The 27616-nt window shown below is 40.0% G+C and overlaps 1 protein-coding gene across 1 annotated transcript in view; it reads right to left on the reverse strand.

The window, feature by feature from the left end:
- TENM1 (teneurin transmembrane protein 1) overlaps positions 1 to 27616 on the reverse strand; it is a 790607-nt gene that overhangs the window by 58985 nt on the left and 704006 nt on the right. Inside the window, exon 25 of the mRNA XM_038588255.1 lies at positions 13986 to 14140. Within this exon, the coding sequence (XP_038444183.1) occupies positions 13986 to 14140 (155 nt within the window). The remainder of the gene's footprint in view (positions 1 to 13985; positions 14141 to 27616) is intronic.

Below are 27616 nucleotides of genomic sequence, written 5' to 3' on the forward strand. Positions count from 1 at the left end.
CTTTTTCTACTAGACATGCTTCCTTGGTCAAAAGGAAATAGGTGATTAGAGAACATTAGTAAAATATGCCCCAGTAATCCCGAAGAAAAGAAAATGTTCCAAGCTTATAAACACATCTGTTAGGAAGTTTGCTCATTTTTAGTAGCCATCACTTTCTATTTTCAATGCTTTCCCACTTAAAATTACTGATATATTGAGGTCTTTGAGAAGAGTGTGGCTACGTTAGCAGTGCCTTCCTGCCGTGGTTGATGTAGACTGAGCTCCCTCTTTACCCTGTAGAGACTAGCACTTCCCCCACTCTCATTTCTACATTTGGAGTATGAGCCTTCGGATCTGCAGGAGGGACTGGCTGTGACTGATGGGGATTGACTGCGCGCACGTGGCTCAATGAGTAGAGCAGAACATTGCTGATTTAGGATGCTTACGTTTGGACTGCTGCAACAACCAATTGCTGAGTAGGTAGATTGCTGCACAATTGATGGTGTCCAGGCGTGAGAACAGTGAAAGAAAATGGGAAAATCCATCGGAAGTTTGGGCTCTATGAATTTTTTATCATAATTGCTGTGGAAAAACCTCATATGGTTAAATTTATCATCGCGACCATTTTTAAGTGTACAGTTCAGTAGTGTTAAATGTATTCATGTTGTTTGCAACAGATCTTTAGAACTTTTTCATCTGGCAATACTGAAACTCTACCCGTGAAAAACGAATTCCCTCTCCCCACCTTCCTTTGGCAATCACCTTTCGACTTCTTATTTAAATGATTTTGACTACTTTGGATGCTTCCTATGAATGGAATCATGAAATATTTCTCGTTTTGTGATTGGCTTCTTTCACTTTGCATAATGTCCTTGAGGTTCATCTATGTTGTAGTATGTGACAAGATTTCCTTGTTTGAGGCTGTGTAATGTTCTGCTGAACACACGCACCGGATTTCGTCTATCTTGGTGCGAGTTTTAATGGCATCTGACCCTTTAGCTGGTGGTCACTATAGAAGCGGGTGCTTCAGTTGGTCAAACTAGCAATGACCAAGCAGAATAAAGTAAATGGTTGGCACAAGGGCTACCACATAACTTTTTTGGTTTCATTTTACTACTCCCTGGGCCTTGTTAATCCGCTGTTTGAACCATTCTCCACTCCTAATCTCTTATCCCTTCTGTCACCTTTCTTTTACTCTCATCCAGCTGTGCCTGCTATCCAGTGGTATTGCTGGCTCGTGGCAGAGGTGTTTACAGGTATCTCAGAGAAGTTGCTTTTACCTTCTCTGTCTTGCTGTTTACCAGCAACTCACTCCTCCCAGAATTCTACCACGTATCCCTCTGTCTGAATTATCTGGAATGTGGTCACAGACCTCTTCTCTGCTTTGACAGTGAGACAGGTTCCATAGTCACTGAAGCATTGAGAGAGTGTGGTTGGGGGTGGAGGTGGTGAGATTTTCATCTCTGGTGGCAAGAACTTTTAAAATAAACTTTCTTTTTTTTTTTCCACTGGGAGATCCCTTTATTCAAGCAAACTTATTATAATTCAGATTTTCTTGATTCCCTACAGAGCTTCACAAAATTTAGAAGTCTGTCTCTGCAGGGAATTTTACTTATAATGGCCTTCATTTGAAAGATCTAATTCTGTTCCCTTTCAGTATGCACGTGGGAGAGTGATGGAACTGCACAAAGAAAGGCAGGTAACCCCTGAAGAACTTGAGTTTCAATATCATCTGTATCACTCAGGGTGATGGAGGACATTCTGTAGACATGAAAGGGTTGGCAAGGAAGAGAGGAAGAGACAATGAGAAACATCAGGCAAGAGTTGAAGAAGGGAAAAGAAGGTGCCTTTTCTGTTCAAAAACGACTATTTTTGTTTTTCCCCCTTTTTTTCTCCCCTGATTGCTGTAATTTTTCATGCCTTATTATATATGTATGTATTATATATGTATTTTCCAAAACAACAGAAAATGCTAAATCCACTTGTATAAAGTTGAATGGACATGTAGATTTTGAGAAAGAGGCTTTATATTTCCCTTTCTATCCGGTTGTGGTTAGTTTATCTGAAGCTTGCAAAAAAGTCTAAGGACACTAGAAAATGGCTTTTTCAGTTATGCAGAATGTGGAAGACAAGCAGGGAAGGTAGAGGTCTATTGCCTTGTGTGTGGGGGGGGCGGGGCAGAATGTAATGCTGCTGTTGGACGAGAGAGGGAAAAGTTTTGTTTTCTCTATTAAGGAGAATGACCACAGAGAACACCGATTCAAAGTTACTAGATTCCAGATGAGTGAAGGGATTGTAACATGGCACCTAACTTCTTTAAATTGAGTTCAAGTTTTCTGGCAAGGAAGAATGACCTCTTAGAGAGAACTTGTAAATGGGTTTTTAGAACAATTTTTTTTTTTTTTTTTGTGATTGTTGAGAAATAGCGGGCAGTAGAAGATGGGCTGTAAGATTACAGGTGGGTAAGCACAATTCTGACTTCAAGAAGAATCAGGAGATGTGCCTTACAAATTGCCTGGAGGAAACCTGATGTCCATTAGGAAAAGCCCCTCAAATGTGTTATTAAGTCACTGTTTTTTAGTTCTTAGAGGAGAAAGTGAGGTTTATGGATACTATGACTGGAAACAAATTATGTCCAGGGATTCTTATCCCCTTTTAAATAGTGTTGCCAGCTTGCTAAGGTTTCTTTGTGGATAAGTTGAAGAAAATATAGATGAAGGTGGTGGCTTTCAAACTTGTTTTGACTGTGACCCTCAGTAGGAATTATATTTTACACCATTATCCAGGATATACAATTGAAATAAAAGTTTAATGAAACAATACTTACTCACCCTCACTACACATGATGCACTCTGAGGTTTTGTGTTCTGATTCTTTTCTTCTTAAAGCTGGTCATAGGCCAATATATTTATTTCCTGCTCCATTATGAATCACAACCCATACGTACTAGTTCAAACAGATGTGTTCACAATCTAACAGATAACTAGTCTAGTGGTGCCACAATTTCATCTTGGCCTATCTATCCATCAATATTATCATGAAAGAGATGACATAGAAGGCATTCATCAGATCCATAGGTGACACAAGGTTGGGAAGGATAATGAAGATATTAGATAATGGCAGAAGAATACCAAGATATGGACCGAACTTAATGAGATGGAATTGAATACAGACTAATATAAGATCCTGCACTATGATGCAAACAACCAACTGTACAAGTACAAAATGAGGAGATGGGGATGAGAGACATGTGAATTTTTAGCCCTCTGTAACCATATCATAGGTCAAAAGTGTCCAAAAACCCAATTTTACTTCAGCTGTGGCTTCTTAATCCATGTGCTTTATTTCCTTAGCATTTTGCAAAAATGCCTTTGGGATCGCCATGTGAACTACCATTGGGTGGGCATGAGCCTGAATAGGGAAGGTTCTGGGATATTACATCTTGTTTGAATCTGCTGTTTGCATCAGTTTTATAAATGGGGACTTATTTTATTTGAAGTAAATGTCCTTTGGCAAAAGTCTTCTGAAAACCACCAGGCAAAATGAACAGAAACAGAGAATACAGAAAGAGGGTTGTGATGGTCCCCATTCTACCTCTGAGCTAGAGCACATTTGGATTATTTGATTCACTTCTGGAAACCTCACTTTCAAAGAGATATTAAATAAATGGGAACATGGTCAGAGAAGAGTAAGGAGAGTGGCAAAAGAACTCAAAACCATGCCAAGTGAGAGGCAGTTCAATGAATCAAGGATGTGACTTAGGAGGCCTGAGAGAGTTGTTCACATATATTGAGAAGGCCATCATGTATAAGAGGCAGTTTGATATAGCAGTTTGGTGAAAATAATGTGGACTTGGGCATCAGATTGACCAGGTTCAAATTTCAATTCTGTCACTTATTGGTTTTGTGAGCTCGACCAAGTTACTCAACTTCTTTGAATGTTGTTTTTCACATTTGTTAAAAATAGGCAAACATAATACTTACTTGACTGTCATGAAGATAAGCAAGATAACATATATGAAAGTGCCCAGTATAGTAGTCCTTTGTTCACTAATACATTTATTCCATAGAAAACAGATTAGATTAATAACACAGAGCCTCAAGAGTTGCAGTAAGACTAGATGGTGAAAGTTAAAGGAACACTAAACAGTTGAAGTTAAAGGTATCCCAGAGGAGCTTTCTACTTAGTCAGAGACATTGAAAGATCGAATGAGCAGCCTAGAAAAGGTAGTGAGTTTCCTGTCACAAGAGGCATTTGGAGAGAGGTTGGTTACTACATGGTTAGAATATGCTGGAGCAAAGTCCAGCATCAAATGATTGGGAGAAAGAGTAGGATTCCTAGTAGACTGGCTGAACAGATTAAATGCATGGGGCCAAAGTTTCCTCCTTCAAAGAACCAGTTACTGTCTTTCCTTCATAACCATGGATGATGCTTTCCTCCACCTGTTAGGACCATTTGACAAATGGATGCTTTTGGGAACCGCTGGGAAGTATACAGAAGATCCAGTGAACATTTAGAAAGGACTGGTTACATCAAAAACCTCCCAAGACACAAAAGTCCAGGGCCAGACGACTTCCCTGGGGAATTCTATCAAACATTTAAAGAAGAAACCATACCTATTCTACTAAAGCTGTTCGGAAAGATAGAAAGAGATGGAGTACTTCCAAATTCGTTCTATGAGGCCAGCATCACCTTAATTCCAAAACCAGACAAAGACCCCACCAAAAAGGAGAATTACAGACCAATATCCCTGATGAACATGGATGCAAAAATTCTGAACAAGATACTAACTAATAGGATCCAACAGTACATTAAGAAGATTATTCTTCTTAATGACTATGACCAAGTGGGATTTATCTCCGGGATGCAAGGCTGGTTTAACACTCGTAAAACAATCAATGTGATTCATCATATCAGCAAGAGAAAAAACAAGAACCATATGATCCTCTCAATAGATGCATAGAAAGCATTTGACAAAATACAGCATCCATTCCTTTTTTAAAAAAATATTTATTTATTTATTTATTTATTCTTGAGAGAGAGAGAGAGGCAGAGACACAGGCAGAAGCAGGCCCCATGCAGGGAGCCTGATGTGGGACTCGATCCTGGGTCTCTGGGTCATGCCCTGGGCCGAAGGCAAGCCCTAAACCGATGAGCCACCCGGGCTGCCCATATAGCATCCATTCCTGATCAAAACTCTTCAGAGTGTAGGGATAGAGGGAACATTCCTCAGCATCTTCAAAGCCATCTACAAAAAGCCCACAGCAAATATCATTCTCAATGGGGAAGCACTGGGAGCCTTTCCCCTAAGATCAGGAACAAGACAGGGATGTCCACTCTCACCACTGCTATTCAACATAGTACTGGAAGTTCTAGCCTCAGCAATCAGACAACAAAAAGACATTAAAGGCATTCAAATTGGCAAAGAAGAAGTCAAACTCTCCCTTTTCGCAGATGACATGATACTCTACATAGAAAACCCAAAAGACTCCACCCCAAGATTGCTAGAACTCATACAGCAATTCGGCAGTGTGGCAGGATACAAAATCAATGCCCAGAAGTCAGTGGCATTTCTATACACTAACAATGAGACTGAAGAAAGAGAAATTAAGGAGTCAATCCCATTTACAATTGCACCCAAAAGCATAAGATACCTAGGAATAAACCTAACCAAAGAGGCAAAGGATCTATACCCTAAAAACTACAGAACACTTCGGAAACAAACTGAGGAAGACACAAAGAGATGGAAAAATATTCCATGCTCATGGATTGGAAGAATTATCATTGTGAAAATGTCAATGTTACCCAGGGCAATTTACACGTTTAATGCAATCCCTATCAAAATACTATGGACTTTCTTCAGAGAGTTGGAACAAATCATCTTAAGATTTGTGTGGAATCAGGAAAGACCCCGAATAGCCAGGGGAATATTGAAAAAGAAAACCATAGCTGAGGGCATCACAATGCCAGATTTCAGGTTGTACTACAAAGCTGTGGTCATCAAGACAGTGTGGTACTGGCACAAAAACAGACACATAGATTAACGGAACAGAATAGAGAACCCAGAAGTGGACCCTGAACTTTATGGTCAACTAGTATTCGACAAAGCAGGAAAGACTATCCACTGGAAGAAAGACAGTCTCTTCAATAAATGGTGCTGGGAAAATTGGACATCCACATGCAGAAGAATGAAACTAGACCACTCTCTTTCACCATACACAAAGATAAACTCAAAATGGATGAAAGATCTAAATGTGAGACAAGATTCCATCAAAATCCTAGAGGAGAACACAGGCAACACCCTTTTTGAACTCGGCCACAGTAACTTCTTGCAAGATACATCCACGAAGGCAAAAGAAACAAAAGCAAAAATGAACTATTGGGACTTCATCAAGATAAGAAGCTTTTGCACAGCAAAGGATACAGTCAACAAAACTATAAGACAACCTACAGGATGGGAGAAGATATTTGCAAATGACATATCAGATCAAGGGCTAATTTCCAGGTTCTATAAAGATCTTCTTAAACTCAACAGCAAAGAAACAAAGAATCCAATCATGAAATGGGCAAAAGACATGAATAGAAATCTCACAGAGGAAGACATAGACATGGCCAACAAGAACATGAGAAAATGCTCTGCATCACTGGCCATCAGGGAAATACAAATCAAAACCACAATGAGATACCTCCTCACCCCAGTGAGAATGGGGAAAATTAACAAGGCAGGAAACCACAAATGTTGGAGAGGATGTGGAGAAAGGGAAGCCCTCCTGCACTGTTGGTGGAAATGTGAACTGGTGCAGTCACTCTGGAAAACTGTGTGGAGGTTCCTGAAAGAGTTAAAAATAGACCTGCCCTACGACCCAGCAATTGCACTGCTGGGGATTCACCCCAAAGATACAGATGCAGTGAAATGTTGGGACACCTGCACCCCGATGTTGCTAGCAGCAATGTCCACAACAGCCAAACTGTGGAAGGAGCCTCGGTGTCCATCGAAAGATGAATGGATAAAGAAGATGTGGTTTATGTATACAATGGAATATTACTCAGCCATTAGAAACGACAAATACCCACCATTTGCTTCAACGTGGATGGAACTGGAGGGTATTATGCTGAGTGAAATTAGTCAATCGGAGAAGAAAAACATTATATGGTCTCATTCATTTGGGGAATATAAAAAGTAGTGAAAGGGAATAAAGGGGAATGGAGAAAAAATGAGTGGGAAATATCAGAAAGGGAGACAGAACATGAGAGACTCCTAACTCTGGGAAACGAACAAGGAGTGGTGGAAAGGGAGGTGGGGTGGGGGTGACTGGGTGACGGGCACTGAGGGGGCACTTGATGGGATGAGCACTGGGTGTTATTCTATATGTTGGCAAATTGAACACCAATAAAAAATAAATTAAAAAAAATTTAGAAAGGACTGGTTATATATTGGAAACTGTAGACAAACACCTGAAAGTGTATGTCTTATGGACATTGGGTCAACTGCATTGTCTATGCACACAAAATGTCCATGTTCCTTGTGTATCTGCTATTGGGCTAATTTTGGGAGAGCATTAGATGGGCTCTAGGGAGTAAGTCAGCTCTCAAAAAGGGTGTTGCCTGTGTTCTTCTCTAGGATTTTGATGGAATCTTGTCTCACATTTAGATCTTTCATCCATTTTGAGTTTATCTTTGTGTATGGTGAAAGAGAGTGGTCTAGTTTCATTCTTCTGCATGTGGATGTCCAATTTTCCCAGCACCATTTATTGAAGAGACTGTCTTTCTTCCAATGGATAGTCTTTCCTCCTTTATCGAATATTAGCTCTCAAATTTGCTATCACACTAAGAGACTTTGTCTAACTCCCAGTTCCATTCTAGTCAGGCATGAGATGGAAGTGAGTTACCAGAGCAGGATGATTGAAAAGCAGCAACGGAAATAAAGAGCCCAATCTCTTCATAATCAACTCATCTTCTGAAGTGAAGGGCCTAGTTGTTTATAGCAGTGCTTACAAAGGGCAGTTATGCTTCAGTTATACTGAGAATTCAGTTTCACATTTCAGTAAATCAAAAAAGGATATTGATTTTGAACAAATGGCTGATTTTATTGTCAAAGCAAATTTCATTTCTTGAGATGATTAGGTTTTTATTAAACTATTTCCTAAGTGCCACTAAACACACATTCTGTGAATAAATAGCATATCCTTCAACCAAACAGCATTTGTCACCCACTAACTACAATGATATTTGGTCATTCTCTGATTGTCACCAAAAATGTAGAAGTCGGAAAAATGCACACTGGGGGTCAGAAAACTTGTGCTTGAATCTTGGCTGTATCCCTTCATAACTCCATGGTCATAGCACAATCCATAATTTTGACTACCAGTTTTCTCCTCTGTAGCTGGAGATGATTATACCTACTTCTCAAGGGTGGTTGGGTTGTGGAGATAAAATGGAACAAAATGGAACAATGTGAATAAGATGCTTAGCATAGTTCCTGGCACATAGTAAGCTCCTAATAAATGGTAGCTAATAAATATTAGCTTAATAAATGGTAGTAATTCTAAATAGTTAGAATTACTATAGGGAGGACATCATGATTTACTGAAGTTTAGGGAAGGCTATTGAGGATTAATTCTTCCCAGGGTTCAGATTTGCCTCAGAAAAGTGCAGAAGTCAAAAGCAAGGAAGAGAAAGAATGTTCTCCACATCACTTCTCAGTTTCCAAAGGTACTATGCTACCATGGATGAACCTTCCCCTGCTGAGGACCTTTTGGTTTTGAAATGCAGGAAAGTAACAAGGAAATTGAGGAGTTGGGTTACATTTCTGTAGAGCAACCTTCAGAGTTGGAGGGGACTTGGAGAAAACAGTTGGTTCATTTCCCTGAGTCTAGAGAGGCTTATATTTCAAGCTGTCATAGATTGTTGCTATCCAACATTTGCTCTAAAAGTTTCAACAAGTGGGGACTCTGTAAGGCCTTTTGATAATGTATGATGCTGCCACACAGTCTTAGAGTCAGTAAGCTCCACATAAGGTCTGATTCAAATCTTCGTGTCATGCTGCAAGGCCTCTGTTTTCTCTCCTGTTTCTGTCAGCAGACTCTGTGTGCTCTCATGTAGACATTTGTCTCCACCTCCACCCATCAATATATTTTGATGTACTGAAATATGAAACTGAGCACTGTGTAAGCTCACCTGGATCACTGTAAGTATGACTAGAAACAACTGGGGCTTTGCTCTTGGAAGGTGTTATGAAGCTCCCGACTCCGCTTTCTTCCTTCTGGCTGAAGACAGCCCATGTTCTTAAGTATGGTCATGGAAAACACAGGTCCCCCATCTGCCACAGCTGTCTAAATAGATGGGGCAAACCCTGGCCATCGAGGCTGAGCATCTGGGCAGCTGTGCCACACACTGGCTGCCTCCTGGTCGACACTCTGTGCGCTCACTCAGCTGAGTTCACTCGGCTTTCGCCATCTTTGTCCACTTCTGCCACATCTGGGTGCTGATTTGCACACACCTGGTGGCTGATCTACTTTAGTGCCAGAGCCTCCCCTTCCCAGCCAAGTATCTCAAAAAAGTGATCTATTTTCACTTTCCCCATTTCCTCACCTCCCACTCTACCACTGCAATCCTACTCCAATTAATTAGCACTCTACCACAGGCACTCCTATCAAAGTCACGAATGCTGTCAAACCAAATGGCTTAAAAAAAAAAAAAACTCAGCTTCTTTTATGTGACCTCTAAAGCAGCAGTTGTTATTAACCATTCCCTTCCTTTTTAAAAGCTTATTTCCCTTGGCTTTTTTGACTGCCCACATTCCTGGTTTTCCTCCTACTGGTCAGGTCTTTCCGTCTAGTGTCCTTTGTGGCCTCCCACTCCTCAGCCTTCTCTTGAGCCTTTGGAGTCTGGTCTTACACTTTTTTTTGATGCCATCTCTGTACCCTTCCTGGAAGATCTCATGCACTGCCCTATTTGATGTTACCATGTGTGGATTGATAATCCCAAATCATCCTCCATTTCAGGCCTTGAACTTTAGACCCATTTCCAGTTGCCTGCAAGATATATTTGCCTGCATCGGCACCACATGTCCTGAACTGGGCCCATCATTCAACTCTTGCTTCTTCTCTTCCTATATTCCTTATCTCAGAGAATGGTACTATCATACCTATACTTCCATAATTCAAAAATTAAGTCCAATATAAAAAATAGTGAAAGGGAATAAAGGGGAAAGGAGAAAAAATGAGTGAAAATATCAGAAAGGGAGACAGAACATGAGAGACTCCTAACTCTGGGAAATGAACAAGGGGTGGTAGAAAGGGAGGTGGGCGGGGGGTGGGGGTGACTGGGTGACGGGCACTGAGGGGGGCACTTGATGGGATGAGCACTGGGTGTTATACTATATGTTGGCAAATTGAACACCAATAAAAAATAAAAAAATGAAAAAAAATTGTTGTGTAAAAAAACAAAACAAAACAAAGGAACAAAAAAACAAAAAACAAAAATTAAGTCCATTCAACAAATTCTTTGATTTCAGCATCAAAGTTTCACTAATCTGTCTAGGTTTCTTAATCCATACTGCTGATACTTTAAGTTTGGCCATTATCCTTGCTTGCCTCTGTAACCTGCATAAAGCTGAGCAGCTTCATGGTCAGTGTCAGCAGAGTTGTGTCCCAAAGAAACATCATCTGAACATCCAAAAAACATTGCAAAGCCATTTAATTTGTACAGAAGTCTTTTGACAAGGTGCTGATCATTTATATGTATGTTTTGTCCCCATCACACCTATATTACTTTAACAGCCTCTGAAGTGGTCTCCCTGCCTGTTAACACCATTTCCCTCCACTCAATTCTCTGTGCAATAGCTAGAATGATATTTTTAAAAAGTACTTTTCTGCTTAATGTTATTCTTGGCTCCCCATTGTCCACTGGATAAAACTTTGCCCTGCCGTCCCCACTTACCTATAACTTCATCTCTCACTACTTTTCCATATACTTTGCACCACACTGTCCTTTTGGGATTGGTAGACTTGTTAACTGTGCCTGCTGAGCATTATGCTATGCATGCCCAAAGAACATATAGTCCACCTTGGCAGACTAGTTGGATACAGTTTGACAAGAGAACAGATTACATATTGAATGTGGTGACACTAAATTTTAGCAAGAGAATCAAACAACAGTGAGGATTAGAACCATCAGGGAAGTGTGCCCTGAAGAAGGTGAGGTGTGAGGAGGACGGGGAATGGGATCTGGAGCAGCAGAGATAATTCCAGACTAAGGGAATGGGATTATGAGAAGCAGACCCCTAATAAAGGTGGAGGGTCATAATCTGGACACTGAGGTAGAGATCATTACAGACTCATTGTTTTGTGCCAGCCTAAGAGGAAAAATTCTAATTACTCTTTAGGGTGCTTTAAGAACAGAACAGGAAATAAGCTGCAAAGAAAGCTGCCAAATAATTTGGACACGAAGCCTGCTTTCTCTCCCAGTCTTGCTAATTTCTAATACCCACCTCCCACCCTGCCTCACTCAACTCCCTATCCATCCCCAAAACTACTGTTTTTTTTCTTTTTAAAAGATTTTGTTTATTTACTTTTTTGAGAGAGCCAGGATGGGCTGCAGAGAGGGGCAGAGGGAAAAGGACAAGCAGCCTCCTTGCTGAACAAGTAGCCAGACTCGGGGCTCGATCTCAGGACCCTGAGACCATGACTTGAGCCATAGTCAGATGCTTAACTGACTGAGCCACCCAGGTGCCCCAAAACTATTGTTTATCCAAAGCTGAAGTTGTGTAAAGGGAAGGGAGGCCATCAGGGAAACTGAGGCTTGGAATGAAATGCCATAGGGAAAATGTGATTCGGTTTCTTGGTTACCAGGGCTCCTTTTCAATGGGCTACACTCTACATCTCTGCCTGAAAGGGATAGGTAGCATTTATTGTGGCAATTATGGCCAGCAAATGCCATGTGCGAGAGAACCCTTCTTATGGTGATGAGGATCATATGTTTGCTCTATTTAGACAAAGAATTCTCTTTTGAGCATAAATTTTCCACACAGAAACAGAGAAGTTGTTTAGACTTGACTGATTGCAATACTAAGTGTCCTATTTTAAGTTAAAAATATCTCACAAGTGAATCATATATGTGCATCTTCTCTCTTTCGTCCCCCTCCTCCACAGAAACACATTCACACCCTTCCTTACTGCCATAAATAATGCTCCTTTTCCTTGCCTTCTGTGGGATTTTGCATCATGGAAAGTTAGCCTGCTCTACAACTTGACAGCCTGATCCACTCAAATCTCTCTGAAGAATGGTTCATTCATTGGGCCAGTTTTCCAGGCCTTCCCAGTTCCATTTTATTTTTGTAGTTGACTATAATTGACTACTTTCTGCATTTCTGGGGTGAGGTGGGGGCACGGAGAGAAGAAGAAGCCCCCTAGATAGGCACATTTCTAGTATTTTATAGCCGTATGTATGTTTGGGGGATGGAGATAAGAGGGGAAAATAGACCAAGGTTTCTGGATGATGTGTTTACCTAATTTACCTTGTGATCCTAGGTTTCAGGTGGTACAAGGAATGAAACAACAGGAATGTCCTGAGTGTGGAGGGTATCACCGGTTGCCTGCCCATGCAGCAGTCCTCCATTCCTTGCCAAGAGAAGCCTGATTTTGGTTCAAGAATTAGGTGGCAGGGAGACAGAACGTAAAGACTGCTAACTCTGGGAAACGAACTAGGGGTGGTAGAAGGGGAGGAGGGCGGGGGGTGGGAGTGAATGGGTGACGGGCACTGGGTGTTATTCTGTATGTTAGTAAATTGAACACCAATAAAAAAAAAAAAAAAAAAAAAAAGAATTAGGTGGCAATATGCTTAGGGAAGGTGACCCAGTTCCAGAGGGTCTGAATCCATTCTGGTGATCCCATTTCCCCTTTTGCCAGTGACTGGTGGAGGCAAGGGCAGTGGACCCCATTCTTCTCCGTGTGACACAAGAAGGAAATCCACTGACATCTTTCTTACCTCTGATCATCTCACTGTGTGAGATCAGGAGACTCTATTGTTGAAACTATTTAGATACGTTTCATTTTTTTTGCATATTTTTTTATTGGAGTTCGATTTGCCAACATCTAGCGTAACACCCAGTGCTCATCCTGATACGTTTCATTATTTGAAGCCAAAACCACCCTCTCTGATACACTCACTAACCAATCCTAAAATTCTCAACTTCTACTCTAATTCATTTAAAAAGATGATCTAATAATCTATTTCACCAGTCACAGATTCATGGACTAGTAGAGCGCGAAAGCCCCTTAGAGGACTGTCTAGTCTATTTCTCTCGTTTTACATACCAACCTCTTGTGTCTGCAGACTAAGGAAGATGCCCACAGGGTGCTGGAATTGTGCTGGATGCTCTGTAATCTCTCTACATGTCTAATCCCGATTTTCTACAATTGTGGTAAAATCAGAATTTTCGACTCAGCTGAAAGTTACGCTGAATTTTCCCCTTTGTTCTGACAAAGAGCTTTCCTAAATAAATGTAAAATAGATCTCAGAGGGGACGTTGCTTCTACTTAAGACTTCCAAATGCCCTAAAGATAGCTGTTTACATACACATGAATAACAAGTCATGCTCACATGTGCATTACAAACGATTTCTAAGGACTTCCCTCAGTGCTTTTCTGAATGTGAGTTACCATACGTACTATTTAAAAATGATGAAATTAAAAAAAAATAAAAAAAATAAAAATGATGAAATTATATATCTCAGAAAATACACAATAAAGACTGGCCTTGCCCTCCAATTGATTCAAATTTCAGAGCCTTCACTCCTGTTCTAATGCCAATATTCCACCAGCATTACTCCCAAGTGAGTTTTTCTGAGGAAAAAAAAAAGTAACTTACAGAAAGAGAAACTTCGGCTATCTGATGTTATAACAGATACACCAGGCTTCCTTTCTACCTAATTTCTGTATGAGAAAATTGTTATCCATTTCCATGATGCCAAATGGTGATAGCATTTGAAAAGCAGCGGTGCCTACCTGAGTGATGTCCATTCCTGAGTCACAGCTCAGGGGCTGTGTGGAAGTCAGACCATTTGAGCCGATTACAGTTGTGATCACAGCTTTCTCATCAATTCTCCGAATCATGGTCCCATCCACAAAGTAAATGAATCCATGCCTATCAACTGTGATGCCTGTTGGGAAAGAGCAAATGAGCATTAGTAGTCTAGTGGGCCACATTTGCACCAAGATCAGTATTTTGAAAGAAGCCACAGAAATGGAAAAGCATTTTAAAGACATATGGATTCAATTTTGCTCAGCACAGACAAGACAGTAATGGGAGAGGTTTGTTCGGACACACATTTGCTTCTTTGTGTATTGAGAAGAAATGATAAAATGTAACATGAGGAAATAAAGCCAGGTCTAATTATTTTGTGTTGTCTAGTTTTACATTGCTACCCCCCCAATACTTGATTACCCCCCCGCCACACACATAGAAAAAAAATCTTCTTTAAGACAAATGAGAAAAGACAGGGGAGGCAGGGTATTTTACATTTCTTTTAGGGTGCAGATGCATAGGCCACCGCTTATTTTCATAGTTGCATTAGAAATAACTGACTTGGAAAGCATTAAAGTTATTTTCATCAATTCACACTCAACCCACAGAGACTCTGTAATAATTCTGATAAACTGGACTGAGTTTTTTCTCTGTATTACTTATTAAGAGGAGTTTGGAGAGCAAAATTATAGTGTCACAAAGGGAATGGTTAAACTTCTAGAAAAAAATGAAAGCCAATAAAATTCTCACAGTAGTTTTTACACATTATGTTAATTACAGCTTAGTGTTTTGGAAAATATATAATAGCAGTTACAAGGCTTGGGTTCTAATACTGAACACATCATTTACAACTCCTATGTGATTTTGAGTCATTCGTGTCTCTAAATTTTAGCCTCCTCTTCAGTAAAATATGGAAAAGATTATCTGCTTGTGATATTGTGATTTATAATAAGAAATATATATTTGGCCTTCGTCCCTGTTTTTAGCACAAAGCTGCTAAAACTCTGGAAATTTCCAAAATGCCAAGAGTGATAAAGGTGTCTTTTGTTATGCTAATGAGGTGGTTTTTGGACTGCATCTAAAGATGGGTTGGTTACCAGGAGAACCATTTATGAACAGAGGGTTGGAACTTTGAGTCCCGCCCCCAGACTCCCCTGTGAAGAGGAGGGGGGCTGGAGACTGAGTTCAATTACCAATGACTAATGATTTAGTCAATCATATATATATAATAAAGCCTCTAGTAAAAATCTGAAAGGACAGGCTTTGGAGAGCTTCCAGGTTGGCGAACACATGGAGATCTGGGGGGAGCAGTGTGCCTGGAGAGGGCAGGGAAGCTTCATACCTTCTCTCACATACCTTGCCTTGTGTGTATCTTCCATCTGGCTGTTCCTGACTTACATCCTTTTATGATAAATCAGTGATCTAGTTAGTAAAAGGCTTCTGTGGGTTCTGTGAGCCCCTCTAGCTCATTAATTGAACCCAAGGAAGGGGCTGTTGGGACCTCCAGTCTATAGCTGGTCATCCAGAAGCACAGGTGACAACCTGGACTTGAGATTGGCATCTGGAGTGTTTGTGTGTGTGTGTGTGGGGGGCAGTTTTGTGGGACTGAGCCCTTAGTCTGTAAGATCTGACACTTTCTCTGGGTAGATAGCATCAGAATTGAGTGAAACTATAGATTACACAGCTGGTATCAGAGAACTCCTTGCTAGTGCTGTGGGGTGATCCCCCATCCATGCTGGAAATTGGTCTCAGAACATTGTCTACTGCCTTATCTGAGCTAAGGTGACCAACTGTCTCCGTTTGGGACTGAGGCAGGGTTCAGTTTTAAAACTGGGACAGTTCTGGACAAACTGGGATGAGTTGGTTACTCTTTGCCTAAGTTGTTATAAATATCATATGAAATAATACATTCAAAAGTGTCAGACACATATAAAGAACATATGGCTCAGCTCCTGCTTCCCTCAGTGCTTTTGATAGTGCTCTTGAAAATAACCACATGGCATTACTTTAAAACCTGTCTACAATTTAGTCTTTTCCTCTCTCTCCTTTATCCAGACCTTGTGAAACACCGAATGTATATTAAAGTTAGGAACATCTGTGATAACAAGCATGTCCTTTTGGCTTGTGCACACATACATTCACACACACAATCATTTTCTGGGTAAAGAGTGAACTTAAAGCCAATTTATAAACCCAACTTAATAAACTGCTTTTAGATGAACTAATTTATTGGCAGGAGGTTAATATTAAGACTTGGTTTTACAGTGCATTTTGATTAATCCTGATGTTCTTCATGAAGTATTAATCCTTAATATCTGGAAAAGTTACAGATTCATTTTAATATTTCCTGAATACCTCTAAATTCATCTATGTTCTGGAGACTTCTTCAAGGAAACCAGCATGTCTGCACAAGGGGAAGTTCATGTCATTAAGTCCCTTTTTCATTTGTAGATGCATAAGGACCTTTAGGGAGGTTTTTAAAAAGACTTTTAAGATTGAGCAGGTCAAAGGATGGTGGCACATGAGCATTTCTTACAACTTCAGAATATTTGGATTGAGGATGAATCAAGAGGGACCTCTGTTTTCATTATTTTTTGTGGGGGGGGCAAAATCAGTTTCTCGAATGCCTAGTATTTGGTCTGCTTTGTGGCAGGCCTATGATTACCTTCTCTGATCTCTTTATTAAATATCAGTGAGGGCAGCCCGGATGGCTCAGCGGTTTAGTGCCACCTTTGGCCCAGGGTGTGATCCTGGAGTCCCAGGATCAAGTCCCACATCAGGCTCCTGGCATGGAGGCTGCTTCTCCCTCTGCCTGTGTCTCTGCCTCTCTTTCTGTGTGTCTCTCATGAATAAATAAATAAAATCTTTAAAAAAATATCAGTGAGTATGAAATTTAAAATTTCGTTGTGATAAGAGGATGGACAAAAAAATCAAGACTCAAGTCTGGAGAGAGAAAGGCTGAGAGTAGTTCCACTTGAAGTGTTTAAAATCATGGATTATTTGCCAAATACATACTGCATGTCACTGTGCCAAGTTCTGTGAAGGCCAAAGTACAAAAAACCTAAGTGCACAGAAACTAAGAGGAGTATACCAGGAAAGTGTTGCTCTAAGTAGGACGCAGGACATTTAGAGATTCTAATCCCTTGAAAATGGGATCAGATTTACAAAAGGTATAAAGAAATAAATGTGTCCCGACAAACTAGTATGTTTGGGGAAGTCCTTACATCTTTATATGGACACTAGGGAGGACAATTCTGTTGCTCTGACCACTACATTTCTCATCTCTATCAGAGGGTAAAGTGTGTACTAATCTAGGGAGGATAATCCTGGACTTTACATGAATTTTCACCTTTTCAAAAAAAAATTTATTTATTCATGAGAGACATACAAAGAGAGGCAGAGACACAGGCAGACAGAGAAGCAGGTTCTCTGCGGGAAGCCTGATGCGAGACTGGATTCTAGGACCCCGGGTCACGACCTGAACCAAAGGCAAACGCTCAACTACTGAGCCACCCAGGTGCCCTGGCTTTCCACTTTTAATTTTTGTTTACTTCTAAATACTGTGAACTGCTCTCTCTCTCTCTCTGTTCATGTCAGTTGAATTCCACAGATGAGGCTTATTAAGTACTCACTGTTGGCCTTCAGGGCTTATTTCGCTGATGGTAGGATATTCTCCTTACATATATTTGTGTAGTGATTTCTTTTATTGTGGCCAAAATTCCAGCAGGTTCTGTTTTTCTTGAGACTCTTTAATTAAATAAATTTGATTGAGTTATACTTATGTTTGGAGTGGAAAAGGAAATAGTAGAAAAGTCTTTGAGGGGCTGTGTGACAGATGTTTTATTAGTGCATCTAGGTATATTTTATATGTACATATTTTCATTTCTTCTCATTTTCTTTCCCTAACCAACCAACCAATGCACACACGAATAGATTCCCCAAACAATTAGTTTCACACTCTTCACTGGTGAGGTTTAAGAGGTGTGTGATTTTCACTGAGGTTAAAAACCAAATTGGAAATCCCAGGCAGGAAAAAGAGAATTATTTTTGCCATTACTTGGAAGGCGGTGGTCTCCCCTCCCGTAATGAGTATTGTTGTAGCCCAAGGATGTCGATGATGCAGTCAGCGTGATCTATTACCGTTTGTTGGGCTGAGTGGGAGAAGGTGGCACATGCCCTATATATTTTAAGCTTTATTTTCCAGAGATTGGGACGTGAGTGAGTGATTTCAGAGCACATAAAGCCATCTGGGGCTAGCAAGATCTGCAGATGCAACTGACTTTTATATTTTGATATTGTTGTACCCAGATTTCCAAAATTTGGTACCTAATGCTATGGGCATAATTTTTTCCAATGGCCACATCCATTCATGTGCTTACTGATAAGCATTTTCATTACCACTTAAAACACATTGGAAGTCACAGTCTTTGGATAAGAAAGGAATTAAATAGCACTGAGAAGACCACTTCCAGGGTTTCAAATTTTGACCAGTATTCATTTTGAGAGCAAGCAAAAATATATAGATCTCTGATGTTAGCACAAGGTTAGGCTGTGGGTGGAGGTGGAGGTAGGAAAAACAACACAGCTTGAGCCCCCACACCACCCCACCTCCAGGAAGGAAAACACTGGGCTCAGACGCCCAGACAGCATGTTTAGCTTGGAGCACATTTTTACATTTGTGAGAAAATAAATAAATCTTTGTAAATTAGTGCATATAATGAAAGCACTGACAGACCATAACCTGGAAGTGTGAATGGTGCTGTCTCCATTCATCAGCATTAAGCCCTAACAAGCTCTTTCTATGGAGGGACCTGCTCATAAATAAAGTGCATATTGTAAAAAAGATTATTCACAATGTCTTATGCAAAGTAGGGGACATTATATAATATCTGAACTGTAGGCTCTTCTCTGTGAAGCATAGCTCTGTATGAAACAGCTGCAAATTACAGGCAAAATTATTTGACTTCTTCCCTTGTCTTATTATCCTCCAATGAATAAATACTATAATTCTGAAGAAGACAATTGCCTAAAGCTGGGGCAGCCCAGATAGTTACTAATAAATGTATCACCTGTTGGGGAAGAGAACTGATCAATACCAAAGCAGCAGGGATTTCCTGATGTGAGGTCACTGCGAGTCCAGATGTGGAGGTTAATAGCCCAGAAACGGTAGCTAAAATCTCAAATTAGGTAGCAGTGAAGATCAGAGTATTTGGCTGTGCAGAATGCCAATTTCAAATGTTGGCAGAAGGCATCTTTGTATTGAATTTATAAAAATTACAGCTGTTGAGGCCACCTACATTTTTATTATTTCTATATTAAAAATGAACCTTCTTTCTGAATATAGGCTTTGGAAAGTAGTCATAAAATTCTCTGCATCTACAGCCCTAGCAACCAGAAAACTGAAATACTGGTTTCTCCCCCCTGCCACGATGTGCTCTTTAATTTTATGATACAGAGATAAATGGTTAAAATAAACTTTCAGGAAATGTCCGAAGTGCAATATGGTGTCAGCTCAATCTCCAATACTGAGGGTACTGAATTGTGTAACTGACATTAGCTGTTGATCATAAAGTGCCCTCTAAATCAGAAAGAGATTAAAATATTTTGCTTTGTTTATGTGCAATCCATTTCTCTGAAAATTGGTATCATATGTTGGTCTATATGGAAATTCTCCAAGGGGCAGAAAAGTCCATTCTCCAACTGATCTGACTACTGTCTACTTAATTACCCACTGGGATCAGAAAGGGTCAAGTTACTTCTGCACAGTAAGCCTGTTAAATTCCCTTGCTAGGCAGCCCCTAAATGGAGCTTCTAGAACTTGGAGGAATTACAAATATCTGTGTGTCACTAGGGTTGGAAGGAGGCAGGGCTTAATGACCAGCTGAAATGATTTCACTGTGTCCTTAACAATGAGAACAGGGTTTCTTCAGTAAGAGACTCTAATAAACTCACTGTAATATTGCATGACTAGTGAATGGTGTAACTTAGTTGATCCGATATTGGTTAATAAAAAAGTTACAGTATATTCTAAACAGTAAAGGTCATTTTCCAAAGAATTTAAATACAAATTAAAAATGATAAGCACTCAAATGAATATTCTACTGACTGGAATGTTCTTTCTTTCATGACTCACAAGATACCTTAAAGGGCTTCAGAGATATCATAAAGAACAAAAGATGTTTGGGCTTAGTTAACCAAGAATTCCGGTTGAAAGAAAGGCCAGTTTTTAACATTTGTCTTCTCTTCAGCTCCCTCTGATCCTCTCAAAGCTTTAACCTTCAGGGCAAGGCAGGGTGAATGAAGAGCTCTCCTACCTCCACCAACCACTATTTTTCTAAAAGCTTACTGAGGAAGCTCTTTCTCCTGATTTATTATTAAATTTGTTTTCTATCTGTTATATGTCAAGTACAGTGCTAGGCATGAGGAGTACAGCAGAGTAGTATAAAAACAGAGCTCAGAAACTGGTGGGGGAGATGAAGCAATGACCAGACAATTATAGCGCCTCAAGATACACTAGTTTAGAAGTCCAGGATGCCATGGCAGCAACCTTGGGGAATGGGCTGGGGAAATGAAGGTCACACTCAAAGTAAGTGACACATAAGTAAAATCTGAATGACCGTGTCGAATTCCTGATGAGCCTAGTGTGAAATCCAGGTAAGCACTACTGAAAACCCATGAAGGCTGACTAATATCACTCAATAATAATCATTTTCATTTGCTGGGACTACTATGATATTCCAGGTGTGGTGCTGGATTCTCTCCATCCATTTTTTCATTTAATCCTCATTGCAGCTTTGTGGAGTAGGTATTGTTGTCATTTTTCAGATGGGGAAGCAGAGGTTCAGAGGTTGAGTTAACTCCAGGTTAACTACCTAGAAAATGCTATACTTAGATCATTTGTCTGAGTTCAATGCCCTTTCTCTTCATCTCTATTCCATGTAGCCTACAAGGGGCTATCTATCCCTTTACCTTACCACGGGAGTGGGGTGCAGACTGGTCTCAGAAACTCCATGAAATTATCTGCAAGGTATTATGTGTATAGGGAGATGGTCCATTGTTTTAAATTGTCAGAGTGACTAATGACCCCTCTCAAAATATTGTTAAGAGTTCTTATATTCCTATAGATCACTTGGACTTTTTCAGAATTATTCTTCAAAGATACTCCATGGCTTCATCTCCATAAAGTTGGTGAGTTTTGAGAAAGTACTCACAGTTTCCATGTGTTGGGGATTTTGGTACCTACCACACCAAAAGAAGACCCCAGAAACAAGAGTGACCAACTCCTGTGTTGGCAGGGGTCAGGCAGGTGACATAAATCTGTAAGTTAGTGCTCGGTGTTAGACTCTATAGGTTCTAGGGGAAACTAAGGTTAACCAAAGAGAGCAGGTGCCACCTGAATGCATTCAATCTTGTCTTTCTTCAATAAATAGAGTGTGGGCCAAAGGAATTATATTTTTGAACTGGATTTATTCCTCGAGTTGCCGATTTATGATGCTTGCTAGAGGATAATCAGGAGGAATATATTGTCAGTGAAGAGGCTGCTGTGGGCAGAGAAGATCCATGAACTTGGACTAAATCTAATAACCAGTGTAGTGCTGCTGTGAAAAGTTATGTCTTGCTACAGAGATGTCCCATATATTCCCTGCCCCCAGAGATGCATAGCCTCCCCCGCTATCAGCATCCCCTACCAGAGTGGTACATTTGTTACAATTGATGAACCTAACACTGACATATCATTATTACCCAAAGTCCACAGTTTACATTAGAGTTTACTCTTGGTGTTGGACATTGTATGGGTCTGGACAAATGTATACTGACATGTATTTACCATTAGAGTAACATACAGAGTAGTTTCAGTGTATGAAGGTTCTGCTCAATTTTTCTGTGAACCTAAAATTGCTCTAAAAATATAAAGTCTGTTAAAAATTATGTCTCGGTATTAGCACTATAAAACCAGAGATAATCAAATGTACTTGTGATTCTCATCATTGGAAAATGAAATAATCTGAATGGCTGATATACAATACTTGTTAAGAATGTGGCCTCTTTTGTCCCCACCAAGATCAAAGCTCAGAATTGGTGACAGATTCATCAAATTTAGTCAAATCAAACCAGAAAAGTAGGCGTCCAAGCTGAACTCAACTCTGCTTTTGCTCTGCTACTTTTCTCTTCCTCACCCTTCCTTCGGAAAGCCCTCTCTCTTTAGTATGGCAGAGACAATGCTATGTATTCAGGTCATCCTATCTATTTTTATTTCTGAGAATAGAGCTAGGTTACATTTCCCAACTTCCTCTGTAGTTAGGTGTGGGTAGAAATGATGTATGCTACTTCTAGGCTTGGCCCCCTTAACAAAACCTCTGTTGAGCTCTTCCATGGATCACCCTCTTCCCCTGCAGGCTAGCCAGATACAGAGGGACTGAGTAGCTATTTACCAGATAGAAGGAGCCTGGTTCCCTGAATTACCACTTGAAGCAGAGGTTTCTCCCACATCCCCAGGGCAACCCATTTGGACTATGAGCAAGAAACAAAGTATTATTTTGTTAAGCCCTTGAGACTGCATGTTTTTTTCCCCCCTCCATTTTCTATATAGTTGTTAGCTTGGCCTGACTATCACATTTACCAACTCAAATACTATTCACCTTTTAAAGCTTCTACAAGATGTTTCTCTTCTGGAAAGCCTTCCCTGCAAATTCCAGTTCAATCTGGTGTCTTTGTTTTCTAACCTACAGAAGCTGGTTTTTGTTTTTGTTTTTGCTTCTTTAAGTGTGAATTTTCCAATCATGCTCTGTCCAGGCAATAACTCCTTGAGGGAAAAACAACTAGATTTTATTATGCTTTACTTTTACATCTCAACAAATCCAGTAGACCTGGACACAGATGTTCAATAAAACATGCTGAATTATAGACTTAATTGTCACATGTTTACAGATTTCCCTCAATTTATGATGAGGTTACGTCCTGATAAACTCATTGTAAGTTGAAAATATCATTAAGTCTAAAATCGTTTAATATGTCTTACCTACTGAACATCATAGCTTAACCTAGCCTACTTTAAATGTGCTCAGAATACTTATGTTAGCCTACAGTTGGGTAAAATCATCTAACACAAAGCCCATTGTATCATGAAGTGTTGAATATAGCATACAATTTATCACATACTATACGGAAAGTGGAAAATAGAATGGTTGTATTTTGTGATCATGTGGCTGGGTGGTGCGGCTTGCTGCTGCTGCTGCCCAGCATCATGAGAGTATTGTACTGCATCTTGATAGCCTGGGAAAATATCAAAGTTCAAAATTCAAAGTATGGTTTCTACTGAATGCGTATTGTTTCTGTACCATGGTGAAGTAAAAAAATTGTAACTTGGGGACTGTCTGTACATTGAAATGCACCTAAGTTAAATCAAATAAGGCATGCCGTGAGGTCAAGAGCTTCACATAAATTTCTCTAACAGTGAGTTTAGAAAGAAGGTAATGATACATCCTCTCTCTAAAGACTTTTAAGAGGAGTACAGTCCCCTATCAATTAGTGATGATTAGCATATGGGGGGAGGAAGTGGGTTACCAACCAAAAGCAAATAGAATGAGAACCACAGATCAAATGAACTGCAAATAAATTTGATCCATGTAGCTTGCTACAATGAATAGCTCAGACTCCCTCAAATCCACTTTGCTCTGTCAAAGCTTTGTGTTGTGATCTTGTGATGTCTTTCAATCTTACCATCTCAGGAGTACTAAAGAAACAGAAATGCCTCAAGATTTTGCCTTAATTTGCTTCACTTCTTTGCCTTCCCATAAGAAAAAGCAGAGAAACCACTGGCTCCAGGGTCACATCAGGGAATCTGGGTTCCAGGCTGACTTCTGACACAGATTAGCGGTAGGGCTTTGAGTAAGGCACTGAACTACTCAGTGTCTTGATTTCCTAACCCATATCCTACCTACTATACAAGGTGAAATGGTGTGAGGCTCACAAGAGCCAATGAAATGCAAGTACTTTGAAAAGGATTCAGTGGTGCTAAGTGGTGTCCCTATTGCTCAGTCATTGCTATGATTCTTTCTGAAAGGGACTTTCCTGAGCCTAGAATCATGGATGAACATTTCCTCATAGGCCCTGCTCTAACATTTTAGGCTTTTCCATGTTGGACAGGCATAGTATATGATTTAAGTCCATAAAGCATTATGTAACCCTTGTCAGTAGCAGAGTTGCCCTATGTTAGATTCACCATAGACAAGGCAGTGGTTGAAAAACAATTTTGTTAGCTTAGGGGAAATACTGCACTATTGAACGGTTGGTATAAAAGCCTTCAAGCTAAACAAAACAAAACAAAAACCCTTCAAGCTTTTATGAGATGGCTAAAGTTTTTATCCAGAGAATCAAATAAATGAGGCTCCATGCTATGCAACTGGCTCAGGGAGTTCCTGGGCCAGAGGTGGTGGTGGTGGTGGTGTCTCAATATATAACAGTGATACCAGATGCTAGTAAATGTATGAATTCTTTTTCCTTGTTTTAAAGATGTAGGTGTGTGTATGTGTGTGTGTAAGAGAGATTGGGGTAAATAGATGGTTCTAGTTCAAGTTGAAATGCACATCTCTCATTTTATTTTTGTGTTAGAGTTCTTGTTTAAAAGATGCCTGCAGGCTGAGATTTAAGGGGACTCAGTACATATGGGCTAAGATAAATGAGGTTTACCAAATGTAAGCTGAATATTTTATATTCCTTCCCCCCTTAAAGATTCTTAAAACATCAAGCAACCATATCTGGGACACTACTCAGATACATTTTGAAGAAATGCCTCTGTCATCCTAAGGAAACAAACTGCCTCGCAAGAACATTATGTGAACAATTAGCCTGAGGAGGGAAAGTTCATTTATTGCCCATGGACCAGCAAAAAACTAATTGCAGTTGTTACACTCTAGGGAAAATGAGTCTCTCTCAAGGTATGTGAATGACTGAGAGGTCCTAATAAAAAAGCAAACTAAGTACAATACCTTGGCCTGAATACTCAATAAAAGCAGGATATGAGGAATTAAGCCTGACAGTGCTTACTATTCACAAAAGTGGGCTAACTCAAGAAGAATCAAAATTTCTGTAGGATAATTATTTGCATGTAGTGCCCATTCAAAAACAACACAGAAGGCCCTTTTAAAATTCTTCCAACATCTGTACATCTTGACTAACGAAGTTAACATTAGAAGAGAGGTTCCCAAAGTCAGAAATGGTAGACAGTCACTGGCAAAAGGTAAGGAAGTGTAACAAATACTGCATGAATATAATTTTTAAACCTCTTAATGGAAGTTTAAGAGACATTTAGGAGGACCAATGTGGGCTCAATCAATATACGAGTATAACACACACACACACACACACACACACACACAAACACACACAAATACACAAATATGACAGCTGAGTAAAAAAAAATAGTCAAAGCAGTTGCCTTATGAGACAAACAACTTTTTTCTTTTCTACATCCTCACGTACAAGCTCGACATTCGGGAGGCCTAAGGTTTTCTTGAAAGACATTGAAGACTACTGGGGTGCCTTGTTCATAAGGGGCTGGACTCTTCCCTACCCTTGTCTTGACTGTGATTGGGGTTTCCACAGCCATCCCCACCTTTTTTCTCTAAATTCAATCACTCAGACATGTTCATGGGAGATATGGGAGGAGGAGGAAGAATCTGGGTAGAAGCTGGGTGATCCCGTTGAGACTGACTGTCAGAACTTCCCATAATCTCCCCAGTGCTCAGGTGTGTGCCTTTGTCTACTGGTGAGAATAAAGGCTGAGCTGCCCATGTCAGTGGATTACTGTAAAGACCAAATAAAATAGCATCTATTCTGCCTGCAAAATCTTTCTGAAAAGTTAACACAAGTGATGTTCATATTTATGTTTTTGATTAACTGTTAGCTTTCTGGCATCATCCTGGAGTTGATTGGCTACATGATTACCTGCTTCAGCATGGCTTGACTCAGGGCTCAGGAACCTGATGTGTAGTCCTGTCAGCATCTCTGCCATGCTGGCGATGATGATGAGTCTGTACAGGGTCCTGTGTTACTTTTCCAGTCAATTGGTCTATGTCATGGCTCTAAAACATACTTTTCCCTTTGCCATCGCCACATATTTGCTTTCCCTGTGCGTGGAGGGCCCTTTCTTTCTCCTAGCATCCCAATCCTGCTCATCTTTCAGGACACAGCACAAGTCTAGCCTCAATAATTGGAATATACGAACTGAATTGATGACTTTCAAACATCTTGATGGAGGTCTTCCCTTGTCAATTAAATCAAACAATTTCATCATTCTTTTCTGATGGTAGAAATCTTCTGAATGTATTAGAAATCATGTTTTACCAATCCCAGTGGGTAGGAATAAGGATCACAAAGAGGTATAGTGTTGTTAGGTTGCAGATCTAAAGTCTGGCCTGTGACTACGAGAACAGGGTATCTTGGCTGGACTCACTCAAGAATGCACTTTAGATACGAGTTTGGACCATTTTAACAAATTCATTTCAGGACCATCCTAACCTTCACAGGAAGGGCTGAGTTATTCATTTCCCATTTAGTGTTAGCTTTTTGCTCTCCACTGTCCTACTTTCTCTTCTTTGATCTTATTCCTTTTTGAGTTCACTTAACCTAACCTATCAAGAATGGAGGTTAGAATCTAGCTTCTAGTTTTCTTTCCTCACGTGTCCATCTCTTTTTCAGACTCCTTTCCTTTCTTCCACCTCTATTCCCCCTTCTGCTCATTTTTCTCTCCCCTTTTGCCCAAATGACCGCTCTCCATTCTCTGAACGCTAGGAATGTTTACAGTTTATATCACACAACCTAATGCTAGATTATAGTCTTCTCTGAGGATTCCTCTCTTTTCTCCTCAACCAGAACATATTCCACTCATGGGCAGGGACCATGTCTTTTTAGTCCACTTATAATTTCCAAATTTTCCCATGCAGACCAGATTATTTGCTGCTTGAAAAGCTTAACAGAATGGTGGAGCTCAGTGAACATGGTTGTTTTTCTAACAAGATCTACTGGGAGCATGATGAGGGTCTGACAGAGTAGTGAAAATCAGTGGGAGTCTTATAAGTAGTATAGTGGGGTCACTGACACTGGTGTCTTATCGACACCAGTTAAATATGTTGAAAGTCTTAATTAAGATGATGGCATTTCTGGATACCTGTTTGATAACTGGGAGGTCTTTGTTGTCACAAGAGATCACCGCAGTGTTTGGAGACAGCATTTAGCTGTGTGCTCCTGCCACACAGGAGTGCTTTCTATGTTAATGGAATAAAGTACTAAGATCTATAGTAGAAAGAGAACAATTTGAGCAATTAGAAAAAACCCCAAATTAATAACAGCCAGTCTAAATTAATAACCTTGAATCTAAGAAACGAGGTAAAACACAAGGAAATGGAGGCATTTAAAAATACAGCCAGATACCATTTTTTTGTGCAACTGCAGTGGTTCCTTAATTCAAAAATCTCTAGCATTTCCAGGAACTAGGAAGGTATCAATTTAGGGCCACTTCAGAAGGCAGCGGTTTTGTTTTTTAGTTAATTGACAATTTTTTTTAAACATCCAAGGAGATAATTGGAATCAAGTCATGCTGTTAAAACTAGAC

This window comes from Canis lupus, chromosome X (genome assembly GCF_011100685.1).
Source record: "Canis lupus familiaris isolate Mischka breed German Shepherd chromosome X, alternate assembly UU_Cfam_GSD_1.0, whole genome shotgun sequence".
In the NCBI taxonomy this organism is placed as follows: domain Eukaryota; kingdom Metazoa; phylum Chordata; class Mammalia; order Carnivora; family Canidae; genus Canis; species Canis lupus.